Source organism: Gadus morhua, chromosome 7, assembly GCF_902167405.1.
Source record: "Gadus morhua chromosome 7, gadMor3.0, whole genome shotgun sequence".
Taxonomy (NCBI): Eukaryota; Metazoa; Chordata; class Actinopteri; order Gadiformes; family Gadidae; genus Gadus; species Gadus morhua.
In genome coordinates this window covers 15,824,990-15,838,418 of record NC_044054.1, presented here as the reverse complement: position 1 = coordinate 15,838,418, position 13,429 = coordinate 15,824,990, and the positions used below count along the sequence as shown (strand labels likewise).

The following is a 13,429-nucleotide window of genomic DNA, read 5'->3' as shown; positions in this document are numbered from 1 at the left end:
GATAATAACATTTTAACGCAATCTTATTAATAAAAATTACTAAAGGATTACTAAAATTGGACATTTAAACGCATTCTTTATTTATTACATTTTTTTTTAATATATTCTTACTTCCTCAAAGTCACTTGGTGTAGTTTTTGCCTATGAAGTACATTTGGGATGAATGATAATGTCATTCCTTTTGAAAATCGAATTTAACTTCAATCGGAGTGGATTTAAAATAGAATATAAAAAAAAAAAAGATTTATCGTGAGTTAACTCACAATACAGCCCTAATTTAAATCCATCCATCTGCATAGACAAACAGAAAGTCAGCACTGTTTCCAAAGTTGCTGTGATCCTTTATACCCGTCGTTTTTTTACTGGCGAGCTGTTATGGAGCCAAAGGTAAAAGGAGAGAATACCCAACCTGGGACAACATTCAGTTTCCTAGCAATCTTCCAAATACGCCACTGGCTCACTCCGCTGGATTGGTTTAGTATTTCCTTATTGTTTGTTGGTCATTTAAGACAATGTAACCCATTGTTTACTCTGTAGTAGTACTTGGCTATGTAGATTGCATGCGTAATTAAGTTTGATGCAGATAACTGCAAGTCCAGCCCTTTTAGACCAAACATGGGGTAATCATCATTATTTGTAGTTCATCTGACCCGAATCCTGGCTCTTGCTTCAATGTCTGTGTTTTCTTTGCTTGTTGCATATTCAGAGATAATTTTTCAATAGTTGGTCAAGGATTATTTTGTTGAAAACAAATTATTGCAACACTATCATAAACACTGAAACACATGGTCCTGACATTCTTCCATTGGTAACATATAGGGTTGAATGTGTTCAAGTACACATTCAACAGTATCGTATTGGGTCTACTGTAAGGGACCCAATATGATATAAAGCTCTTCTCCTCTTTGTTTACCAAAGCTTGTTTGCTACTCTCCTATCAGCGTTGGAAGCCTTTCCCAGGCGTCTCCCTGTCCTACCTCCGGCCGTCGCAATAACATCACACCTACCGTCTGAGGCATGGCTCTGCGGGCGATGGCCCGGGGGTCGAGGCTCAGGGTTTGGTTTTCTGCTTTTACAGTGGTGCGAGCAGTGTTTTACAAATGAAAAGATAGTTCAGGCCAGATGTGGCCGAGGAGAGCAGAGAGCCATGGTGTTTGGACAGGAGGTTCAGCCTCTCTGTGTAACATCCCTGCAGCGTTGCATCAGGCTTGGCAAGTCTCTGAATTCCAGGACGTTGCATCATTGGGCTCCTGCCGTACTAAAGCATACTCACACACAGTGGTTTACTCAAGTTTATAACCTATGTTTCTGAATAAATGACGGGGGCCGTTCTCTGAAACCAACCTTTCACAATGTTGTTCTTTAAACAGTTTATTTCACTCAGTCCAACATGATCATCATCATGACCACGGCACTGAGTCTGTATTGCATCGTTTCTAACCGTTCTCTCTGCATTTGTTTTACATAGATCATAAAAGACTTCTGGATCGGCCATATCTCTGGGCCCGCTTTACAATCTATTGTGACGTCCGACCTCTTATCCTCACGCGTAGTGGAGCTGTGACTGCCGCCCCTCTGTTGCAATCTCTTCACACACGGCCAGCCCGACAAGCTGTTTTTAGTTGTAGCTTCTCCTCTACATTTACAGACATTCACTCATTCAACCCAGGGCAAGAGGCACACTTACACCACAGTATAGAAGACACACAGTCCCACATATAAAAAGAAAATGGCGGACAAGCTGGCCACATTTGGCAAGGCGCTGCTCCGTCGACGGGCCTTGGACTTCAATGGCGAGGAGACCCGCTTCGCCCGCTGCCTGTCCACCCTGGACCTCATCGCCCTCGGGGTCGGTTCCCACGCTCGGCGCGGGCGTCTACGTGCTCGCCGGTGAGGTCGCCCGGGAGAAGGCGGGCCCGGCCATCGTCCTGTGTTTCCTCATCGCAGCGCTCTCCTCCATGCTGGCCGGCCTGTGCTACGCTGAGTTCGGCGCCCGCGTCCCCAAGACGGGCTCGGCCTACATGTACAGCTACGTGACGGTGGGGGAGATCTGGGCCTTCATCACAGGCTGGAACCTCATCCTCTCCTACGTCATCGGTGAGCTGGGGGATCCATCTCCGGGGTCGGGCGTTTATCGCAGGGTCTGTTGCAGTGTATGTGTGTATTCATTCGCAACCATCATTGTTCCCCGTCTCTTTCCAGGCACTGCCAGCGTGGCCAGAGCCTGGAGCTCCACGTTTGATAATCTTGTGGAGCAGAAGATCTCTGGGTTCTTCAAGGTGGCCATGGCTATGAAGGTTCCCGGGAACGTGCTGGCTGAGTACCCGGACCTGTTCGCGCTCATCCTCATCCTGCTACTCACTGGTGAGTGTGGGCTAGATTCTGCCTAATGCTAATCTGTTTTCTTTTAGGGCCACCTGTGTTGACCTTCCTAATAAACTGGAAAATGTAATAAGCTGCCAAATTGGCAACCCTGCAGCTGCTGTGGATTTGACTGGTTTGACGTAGTTTGCAACTTTTATTTTTCTGTTATTAGCAAATGAACATTTAAGCGTGTTAGGCGAGACATGTTTAGAAAGTGTTTCCGCCCACAACCCGTATTTCATGCAAAAACATGAGGAAAACACGCGCCATGCTGTTCCTGTTATTGACATGGTGCTGGCCCTCTTGCTCCTCCTCCACCTCCTCCTCTCTCCTGCCTTGCTTCACGACTCAGGCCTGCTGGCGTTTGGTGGTGAACGAGTCAGCATTGGGGAACAAGATCTTCACGGGCATCAACCTGGTGGTGCTGGGATTCGTCATCATCTCGGGCTTCGTGAAGGGGGACAAAACGGCCACTGGGACCTGAAGCAGGACAACTTTGAGAACTTCTACAACAGCAGCACTTCTCAAAGCCCATAAAGTCAGTGTTCTGCCCCGTCCCACATGCCGCTTGCCTTTCCTTCATTCATGTGTTCGCCGAGTCCTTGTTGTGTAGTGCCGTGGCTCCTAACCACCGGCACTGACTAACCAGTGTGACCTGTCACACTAGCTCAGCCACTTATAGCTGGAATAATGTCTGAACGGCTCGTAACATATTCTATTAATATCATTGGTGTAGTGAACCACTTTTGTAGTGAACCCCTGGTGTAATTTGTTCCCTAAAGCAATTATATATTTATAGTTGTGCAATCAATACCGTCAAGTTGTGAGCTTTTTCTGGGGAAATCCCAATGAAATGTTGCCTTAATGAATCGTCAGTGGGAGGTTTGAATTGTATTTCTGTTGAAAGTTAGTGGATGTGTTTGTATTAATGCCGCCATCCTCTTCTTCGTGTTCCAGCGTCCAGAAGGACTTTGGTGTTGGCGGCTTCGCTCCGTTTGGTCTTAAGGGCATCCTGTCTGGTGCAGCCACCTGCTTCTACGCCTTTGTTGGCTTCGACTGCATCGCTACAACAAGTGAGTAGCTGTGAACGCCATCCTGTTCTAATCAGGAGATCCGACATAGGCGCCGGGCTAATTATTCACGCAAACCCTGTAGCACCTCTGAGGTTGATTTATATCAGCCTTTTTCTAAACCAGCCTGCCTTTTACACATATTCCACATTGTTGTTTTATGACGAACGGCCCATTTTGACAAACCCCTTTTGGGTCTGGCATTGCGTTCTTATTCATCGTGACCAAAGACAATTATCTCACCATCATGTGCTTTCTTCCCCCGCACGCCCCCCCCCCCAGGCGAGGAAGCCAAGAACCCCATGCGTTCCATCCCCATCGGCATCGTGGCCTCCCTGCTCATCTGCTTCTTTGCCTACTTCGGCGTGTCGGCGGCGCTCACCATGATGATGCCCTACTACCAGCTCAACACGCAGAGCCCCCTCCCCGAGGCCTTCAACTACGTGGGCTGGGCGCCGGCCCGCTACATCGTCGCTGTGGGCTCCCTGTGCGCCCTCTCCACCAGGTGAGGCGCGCATGCACGAGCAGCAGCCTCCGCTCCATCAGTCAAATTCTTACTCTCAAGACAAAGATATTCATGCATTTACAGTCGGTGCCCAATTTGTCCGTTGTTTATGACACCAGTTGTCTGTCAGCATCTGGCCCTGCTTCATATTCGTTGCTGTAACCATTGACTATATAGATTTTTGATTATACTGGGTAAATGTTCCTGCGATGGATGTTGCCATTACCAAAGCACTGACATTACAACGCGTAGTTGCTTTAGAGCTCATAGAAATGTGTTAAAATGCCATATTTCCCAGAATGCTTCAATAAAGATATTTATACACTAATCCGGCGAAACAGGAAGTAAAGCAGCGCCGACATTGCTGAGGTGCTGGAATCACATCACTTGCCGTGTTTTGCTACGGAAGTAGCGCGTTGGTCCCCGTAGGCGGTTGTTGCTGATGCGAAATGTTCTCCTTTTTCTTTAGTTTTTTTTAGTACATGAGCTGTTCAATTATGCCGGGAAGAACATGCTGTGTCTGTGCAGGCCAGGCCTGTGAACCCTCTTGCTGTTGCATCTTTAATTTTGTACAGTAGTCCTGCTCTATGGCTACAACACTTCCCTCGGCCGGCCACGCAGTCACACACACATTCAAGAATTTTGCCATCTTCTCTCTGTATGGTTACTAACAAATTATGGTACGAGTTCACTGCCTGTGAAAACCTCACGACACATTTTAACCTGATGAGCTGATCTGCGATGGCGTGTAGTATCTCTGGCCAATCCATCCGGAGCTCATATAATTCTGACCTTCAATCAGTGCCCTGGAGTTTGCGTTCTGAAGCTCATCGCATGCCAGACGATTAATAAAATAATCCTGAATACCTGTAAGGACATGTATTTTATTGCTACAACTGGTCGTGGTTAGCTATTTGCAACTTGTGAAGCTTGGGAACATATTAGCAAACACAGCTAGTAATGGCAGCTATGTTTTATTGTTGTCATCAATTAATGCACATCTTAATACATTACGTTGTCAATAACTTCATCGGTAAGTTTTGGCCAGTGCCTGACATCTATCCAATTTTCTATGTTGTTGTTTATACCTGTCACTACGAAAAGTCCGCAAGCAGGATGCTTTTCACTGAAAAACCATTAGAGGGCAGCGGCAAGTAACATTTCAGCAACGCAGCGATTGCGACAGGCAAAGATGGCGGCCCCCATAGATTTCGCGCCGGATTATTGTATACTAAAGCCTTCCCTCCCTTCTCCCTCGCCCAGTCTCTTGGGCTCCATGTTCCCCATGCCCAGGGTCATCTACGCCATGGCTGAGGACGGCCTGCTCTTCAGGGTGCTCGGCAAGATCAATGGGCGCACCAAGACCCCCCTGCTGGCTACCATTGTGTCCGGCATCGTGGCTGGTACGCCTCTATATACACCTCTTTGCCTTGGTTGATTAGTAGTATTTGATCTGTCTACGGTTCATATGGCTTACAGACTATCTTTAAACTGATTTGCTCCATCGTTCTCATGAGGAAATTCTGAATCTAGACGTTTAGTTCCTGCTTGAGATCAGGGATCAAGACAGAGGCTAAGATGTGTGTGTGTGTGTGTGTGTGTGTGTGTGTGTGTGTGTGTGTGTGTGTGTGTGTGTGTGTGTGTGTGTGTGTGTGTGTGTGTGTGTGTGTGTGTGTGTGTGTGTGTGTGTATTAGGGATGGGCGTGAGGAATCGATTACTCGAGTACTCCTCGTTACAAATGAACTTGGTTGGTGGACAGGCAGTTCTCTGAAGCAAATGTTATGTGTGTATGTATGTGTGTATATGATATGTATGTGTGTATATGTATGTGTATATAAGTTAGTTTCTCCCCAAACACTTGTCCTCGAGAGGTAGAGAGAGGGCGGAGGTTTTGAACAGTGCTGGGGTTAGTGATCTTGTTTGAACCGGGTCCCATGCAAGTTCCAGTTATGAGACCCGCTGAAAAGTTGGGCTTTACACTATTGCTGTTAGAAGAGCATATTCACGCCCTATTCTGGCTGATGGATCACCAGGAAAGGGAAGGAGATGGGTAGTCAATAACCTAATCAGCAGCCTGTTATTAGAACGCAGAGATGTTTGTTGAGGGAGGAGGAGGATAAAGAGACGGTTCCTGTGCTATACAGACATTTTAAAATGTATTTCAAATTAATCTACACAGATGGATGGTACGTGACAAGGACAGGCCAATACTGCGACAGGGGGGTGGGACCAAATTTGATAGGGTGCCACCCAATGCAATGCTGGTGGCACCAGTAGACAATGATCCCCTGGAGATGTCTCTAGAGACAGAACCTCATGCTACAGATGTGAGACGCATGTTTGTTTCTGTTCTCTCCGGCAGCGTTGATGGCCTTCCTGTTCGACCTGGCCGCCCTGGTGGACCTGATGTCCATCGGGACTCTGCTGGCATACTCCCTGGTGGCCATCTGCGTCCTCATCCTCCGGTTAGTCCTGCATCCCCTGCCCTCACATGCAGGGCCGCCCTCCAGTTTCAGCTTATACCCAAGTACTGTCTTTGGGTTACTTTATTCATCCCGAATTAAGTCGTTGATGGGTATTGCATTTCAGAAATATAAATGCAAGCAGCATTCTAAGCACCAATCACTGTTTGGAGCCAAATGTGTGAAATGTAGAAAACTCCACACACAGAGACACAGAGACACACAGACAGAGTCCCTGAAGGCAAAGCAGGCGGTCATGGTGGAACTCTCCTTCCCAGGTACCAGCCGGGCACCCTGGGCGGGTCCGTGCCAGGCTCCTCCAGCCAGACGGACAAGCTGGTGGAGCTAGTGGGCGGGGAGAAGGTGGCGGTGACCCGGGGCTGCGACAGCGGCGACGAGGACAGCGGGGAGCCCGAGGACGGGCCCCAGGAGGGCTTCACCTTGAAGCAGCTTTTCATGCCGAGCCACAAGAGCCCCACCCTCATCTCGGGCAACATCGTCTACGCCACCACCGCCATCATCTGTAAGTGTCCCAGCGTCTTGGTGGGCTGCTCTCTTGTTAGAGATGTTGAATCACCTCCAGAGTCAGTCTGGTCACTGAGCCCACTCTCTCTGAATGCGGTGGCTTTTGTGGTAGTGCCTGTTCCTCTTTCTGTCGCGTGTGACCAATGAGTCGGACGAGTGCAGCCTGTCCAATCCCTGCTGTTTCTGGCGGGCCCAGCGGGACTCTAACATGCATGCTACTCACACAGTCCAAAAGAATCGCAAGTGCTTCTTCTGGCATGGATCTTGTTTAATTGTCCAGCGACCGTATACAACAATGTGTGGCTGCTTTAGGTTAACACTTGTTTCCCTGCGCGGCAGCCGTCTTCATCACCATACTGTGCGTGGTGCTGGCCACTCACCTCCACGAGCTCATCGCAGCGCGCCCTGTCGTGGTCACGGCCGTCGTCGTCCTGACCCTGCTCTGCGGCGTCTGCGTCGTCATCATCTGGCGACAGCCCCAGAGCAAGGAGGAGCTGACCTTTAAGGTAACCTCCTCCTGTTCCCTTGACCCATGACCTTCCTGTGTGTGATACAGATGTACTGAGTCTTGGGTTATCTTTGGTGTCTCCAGGTCCCTCTGCTGCCCTGGCTGCCTATCTTTAGCGTGTTTGTCAACATCTACCTCATGATGCAGCTGGACCTGAGCACCTGGTGTCGCTTCGCAGTCTGGATGGTCCTCGGTAAGACACAGACAGACGGACAGATAGACGGAGAGAGACACACACAGACAAACACACACACGCACAAACTCACAGAGCAGGGTGTCAGAGGGTCTAGAGTAGTCACTCGCTACAAATGGCTTCTTATAAAGAAGTATTCAAGGTCTTGAGGTGTTGATGTTTCACGGAAGAAATGTGTAGGCATAGTTTTGTAGTATTGATAGTTGACAGCAGGAAGTTGCGAAAAGGGAAGTGAATCAGAAATGTGCCCTTACTAGTGTCACATGCGTCTGAGAGGCACACACAGACAGCAGCTCGTACCCTGGTGTTGAGCCACTTAACCCTGCACATCCTTACATCCGTCTCCTCCTCCACCTCCACCTGCAGGCTTCGCCATCTACTTTTTCTACGGCATCTGGCACAGCAGCGAGGGCCCTAGCTCTCAACGCAAATACGAGCCGCCCCTGCAGGCCAAGGGCCCAGTCTACCGGGGGGCCCCCAACGACAGCGACACGGAGGGGGGCAGCTCCCTCTAAGGGGGGGCCGGGGGGTAGGGGGGGGGGGGGGGGGGGGGGGGTCCAGGGCATCAGGAAGGGCGAAGTCTCGACGGATGCCGCCGTTTTGCACCCCGAATGTGAACAGGAAGTGGGGAGGATGTGGCGGGGTGGCGCATGTGCTGACTTTAAAAAAGCCAGTTTGAACTGGAACGGGGAAGAGACCAGGGGCCGTAGCGAAGAGCCTCCTACTGCTGAGGGTTTCACCCCGGGGGCCCGGCGCCCGCGTGGTTGACCTCTCACCAGCAGACCTAAACGACCTGTTACAAAGGGCTGCGCCGCCGTGCTGCGTTCTCTTATCCCTCCCTTCTCTCTCGGTTTATACTGCTGTTTGTTAACTTAGGTAGAACTCTTTAATTGTTTAGTCGTTTTTTTTAGACTTGCTCTTCTGCCAGTTCGGGGGCGGGGCTACTGGCGGGGGAGGAACAGTTTTAGTGCCTCCTTGTTTACTCGTGCCTTTTGGTTTTTGGGCCAGATTGCTAAATCATGGCACCAGAGCAAACTGGTGAGAAATAAAAAAGGCTAATGCTAGAAGCACCGACTCGCCTCCAGACGTGAGGAGGTGACGTTAGAGAAGAGAGGCCTGTTTGCCAGTCGGGTAACCTGGCCAAAAGGCATGTCCTGGTCCATTCCCGAGTGGGCGGGGCTGTGTGGAGACACAAAGGGTGTCATTGTTGTGGTTTTCAGGCCGACGCCAGGTTAATAACGCTGTCCACGTCTCATGTTCATCATCTAAACCTGTGTCCAAAGCATTGCGTAATGCTTCATGTTTTTTGGGCAAATCCTAACTTATAATAAGTCAAGTAGGGCGGCACTAGCTCGGGAGCTACAGAGGGTTGACTTGTAACCTGAAGGTTGCTAGTTTGATCACCTGTTCCTTCTAACTGAGTGTTGAGGTGTCCCTGAGCAAGACGCCTCACCCTAACTGCTCTCGATGAGCTGGCTGTCGCCTTGCATGGTTGACTCCACCGTCGGTGTGTGTATGTGTGTGAATGGTTGTCGCTTTTGACAATAGCATCTGCTAAGGGCCCTAAATGTAAACGTCAGTCATCCGCCATGAGGAATAGGCGTGATTCTGCTGAAGATTTGAACCCCCCAGAGAAAGCCATGGTAGAAATTATCCAGAAACCATGCATATATGTACTTGTAACAACCAAGATTTCTTGACGTACCATTCACACGGTATGAAAAATATTCTGGCAGTTACTGTTTTTGTTTTCATTTTTTTAATTAGCGAGATGTGGGACAGAATAGGGATGAAATGGCGACTCCTGATAATCGTTAGCATTTCTTCTTGCTTAACCAGTGAAGTATTGAGAAACAACATATCAGCTAGTCATTATCCCACTGGGCAGGATGTGCAGTTCATCCAAAGGACCAGAGGATGCGCAGTCTGAATGTAAACGGATGGCCTTGCGACATTCATGAGAGATGTGGCCCTCGTGATTCAAACTGGCCTTTATTGTTATCTTCTTACTGATGTTATTGCAACACATACTTTTCTACAATCCTGGTCTATTACAGCTGCTATGCCTGACATCCACACAATGTGTGGACGTCCTACCCCCGAGTCCCGGACGCCCGGAGTCTGTCTCTATCCACGTCTGGTTGGTTATTTTGTGTGGATTGTGGAGATGTGTATATATCGTTTTAGAATATATGTTGCTATAGACGTCCCCTTGACTACTCACTGCTACACTTTTTTTCACTGTTTAGTTGTTGCTCATATTTTTAATGGTTATTTTTTTAACGTACAAATTGCTGCTCAGAGGTGTTTGTACATTTTGTTGTTTAATATTAACTTGCTGCAAATCAACGTGGGATCTATTTTAAAATTGTCAACACCTGCAGTGCTTAAACTATTACATGTACAGTTTCTCCCTCCTCTCGACCCGTACCCAAGTATTTTTCAGTGGTTTCCGTTAATTGATTTTGCGCCACTAAATGAACTAGTGAACCCAACTTGACCAAACAAAGCACACAGGGTTTCCATCAGAGCAACCCCTCAAAGGGGCTCTAAATTCTGTACATTTATGTCCTTCATAATTTATGTTGATTAGCTTAAATGTTGTGATTTTACCTTAGCTCCATGCTTACTGTAGATTGTACAGTATTTGCGTATAGCTATTCTTTTTGTATGATAATAATAATAAATTGATATTTATTATTATTATTGTGATATATATATATTTTCTAATCTGGAAGAGTAGTTCCTGCTATATCAGAGAAATACATTTTGGCGGCAGAATGGCATTTAGCCATAAGCCTCATTTCCGTTCTCTCCAGTAGTTTTTTCTGGACATCAATTGAACCAGGTGATCATTTGCTTCGCTGTATATGGGCTTGGGCTGTGCCAGGGATGCCACAGGACGGGAACCAAAAATGAATTTTCCCCTAACTCTGGAGCGAGATCTAAACTAAAACGATGTCTGTTCTTCGGAAAGGCACTCAGGCTGGTAGGAGGGACGTTAGCCCTCCCTCCTCCTCCATCGGAGCCCCCAGACCATGTGGAGGTAGCTCTCCATAGCTCTGCAGTTACATGGTCCATGTAACTCCACTCATGATCTTCCCACCGATCAGTTTGATTCAGCGCTTGACCGAGAACCGTACCCAGCCTCTGTGCCTTTTCTTTTTAATAACAATCATATCTCATACACATGCTTTTAAATTAACACCATGATTTTTATTTTGTCCTATCTCACTCAGTTTAATATCTTGTAAATATCTTTATGTACAAATATGGGCTGTACTTTTTTCTTTTTGAATAAAACCTTGCTCATTACAATCCTATGACCTGTGCTGTGTGATGCTCTTTGCTGTTTGACTAGAGAATACAAAATGGGTCCCATCTTTACCATTCCTATTTCGATGTATCGTTTTCCATTTAGAATCTATTTCTGATCTGATTCACTATGAGTCATGCATGTTTACTCATTTGAGTTCTAATGCCGACGCCCTTTATTAGTAGACAGACGGGTCAACTAGTTTTGCGTCGGATTTAATCACTCAACACTGTTGACAGTTGCGCCTCTGAGGAAGGAGCCTAACCGGTCTAATTCTTGCCACATCTCATAATTAATCCCCCGTCACACGGGCAGACATCTTCCTCGAATATTCACATGGTTGTACTGAGGTCTGATAGGATGGGAGAATCACACATGGTACAGTCATGTTTTCACTAGGATCAACCAATCACCTCAGCCTATACAGGAGTGAGTGTTTTGAATTAATTTACTTATCATCCATACATTTTCAAGTCGTATATACAGGTACATCTAGGATCTTATTCCTGTCAGTACATAATCTTCCACCTGCAGCCAATGGCGTTATTATGAATAGGGACGGAGGGACATGTCCCGACCAGCTTTGGGAAAGAAAGTATTGTCCCTACGAATATTTCGATTTATTATTTATTATAACAGAATTATATTATGCATAATGCATTTAATATATATTTTTGCAAACCATTGCCAAACTCGGAGCACGGCGAGAAGCCCCTCGGTTCGTAGCCTATACCTTGCACGATGGGCGCGAACATCGATAAAATATCCGCGTGAACCTTTGGAGTGCACGCGCTATACTTTGAATGTGAATAAGTGCACATGTAAATCTAGATTTTATTTGAATAAAGTAGCCTATTTATTGTTCAGCATGATGCTGTCTACGTAGTGATTTTGGCTATGTGAAGTATCCCTTCCAAAGCTGAGACCAAACTTGCGCCCTTGTCTATAGCCCTCGAAAAACCATAAAAGAATACCAACACAATTAAATTAACACAATAATAGATGCATGCATTTATCGAAACTGTGATGGAAATTCTCTATTGACAACTTAACTTAGAATAAACTTAAGAGTTTGTTGTAAGAATGAAAGGGTAAAAATCGTGTAAGATAAAAGTAGTCTCTGCTTAGAGAGCCCTGAGCAGGGGTCTACTTCAGTGTTAAAGCAGGGAGACGTCCTGGAGGGCATAGCTGCAGATAGGGATGCCCCAACTCCCTTCGTCCCCTCAGGATGAAACTTGTGGTTTAGCTTTGAGCCCCCCCCCCCCCCCTTGCTCCTTGGCCCAATCTCCCAAGGATAAGTGTCTTCAGGGCAACGCGTTCCAGGTCAACGCTGATCACCAGGAATGGTAGCTATGGTCCATCTTCACCTGGAAGACCCTAGCTAGGGTCCATCTTCACCTGGAAGACCCTAGCTAGGGTCCATCTTCACCTGGAAGACCCTAGCTAGGGTCCATCTTCACCTGGAAGACCCTAGCTAGGGTCCATCTTCACCTGGAAGACCCTAGCTAGGGTCAAACTTCCAGAGGATCAGTGGTGTCAATTCACCAAAGCCAAGGTTTGGCAGTAAGAAGGGGAGATTGTAAGGTCAACTCTGACATCAACAAAAGGCCCATGTGATCAGAGTCAAATGGGATACCAAAGAGCATGTTTGAATAATAGGCCTATTTGTTTGAAAGATATGCATGTATGGTGGAGTGGAGTATATATAAAATACAATCAAATTCCTACCGGTAATTGTTCTGTGGTTCTTCATCCCTTGACCCTCACCCTTGAGCCTGTTAAACACCAGGATTTTCCCTGATACTGCCACAGGGATGTCTTCACGCCTGCTCTGTCACAAAACACGCACAGAGAGACTGAGGAAAAGTCTTTCCCCCAGGCAATCAGAGCCCTAACTCAGTCACTCAGTGATACCAGACAATTGCCCACCAGAGCTGAACGCTGGACCATCCCCGCACCACTCCCCCTGCACTTTGACACTTTAACCCTGGCCATATTGCACAATAAAATCTGTACATCAACCTGTTTATCCAGCTTTAATTTTATATATATTTATAATATTCTTAATTTCTGTTAAAAATTCTATCGTATTTTATTATAATTTTGTTCTATCTTATTTTATTGATATTTTAAGCACAGAACTACAGAGTGTTGTTTGGTCAATAAAGTATCCGAATGGTAAAGTTAGAATCTTCTTTATTTATGACCACGGTCTAACAGGAACACATGCGTATCGAGTTCCGGGTATCCGCATCACCAAAAGTGATCAAATCACCTGAAGTTAATCCCGCGAGACCCACTCATAGTACGGTAACACTTAAGGTTCAAACATATAAACAGTACAGCTATCAACACAGAGGATGTCCCACAAACATTTAACTGCACATCCTGTATGAGTATGTGACAAATAAATACCTTTGAATCTTTGAATCTACTCGGCACAGTGTGTCATGGTCAGGACTGAGGATAAGCCTTAACCTTACAG

The 13,429-nt window shown here is 46.9% G+C and overlaps 1 protein-coding gene across 1 annotated transcript in view; it reads left to right on the top strand.

The window, feature by feature from the left end:
* The window catches only part of LOC115547907 (cationic amino acid transporter 3-like), a 17,558-nt gene extending 6,607 nt beyond the window's left edge, over positions 1 to 10,951 (top strand). Inside the window, 14 exon segments of the mRNA XM_030362421.1 lie at positions 1,469 to 1,858; positions 1,860 to 2,097; positions 2,203 to 2,364; positions 2,717 to 2,733; positions 2,735 to 2,827; positions 2,830 to 2,906; positions 3,322 to 3,437; positions 3,717 to 3,939; positions 5,203 to 5,342; positions 6,303 to 6,405; positions 6,681 to 6,925; positions 7,267 to 7,433; positions 7,520 to 7,628; positions 7,995 to 10,951. Of these exon segments, the coding sequence (XP_030218281.1) occupies positions 1,730 to 1,858; positions 1,860 to 2,097; positions 2,203 to 2,364; positions 2,717 to 2,733; positions 2,735 to 2,827; positions 2,830 to 2,906; positions 3,322 to 3,437; positions 3,717 to 3,939; positions 5,203 to 5,342; positions 6,303 to 6,405; positions 6,681 to 6,925; positions 7,267 to 7,433; positions 7,520 to 7,628; positions 7,995 to 8,143 (1,968 nt within the window). The 5' untranslated portion in view covers positions 1,469 to 1,729 and the 3' untranslated portion in view covers positions 8,144 to 10,951.
* The last annotated feature ends 2,478 nt before the right edge of the window (positions 10,952 to 13,429 follow it).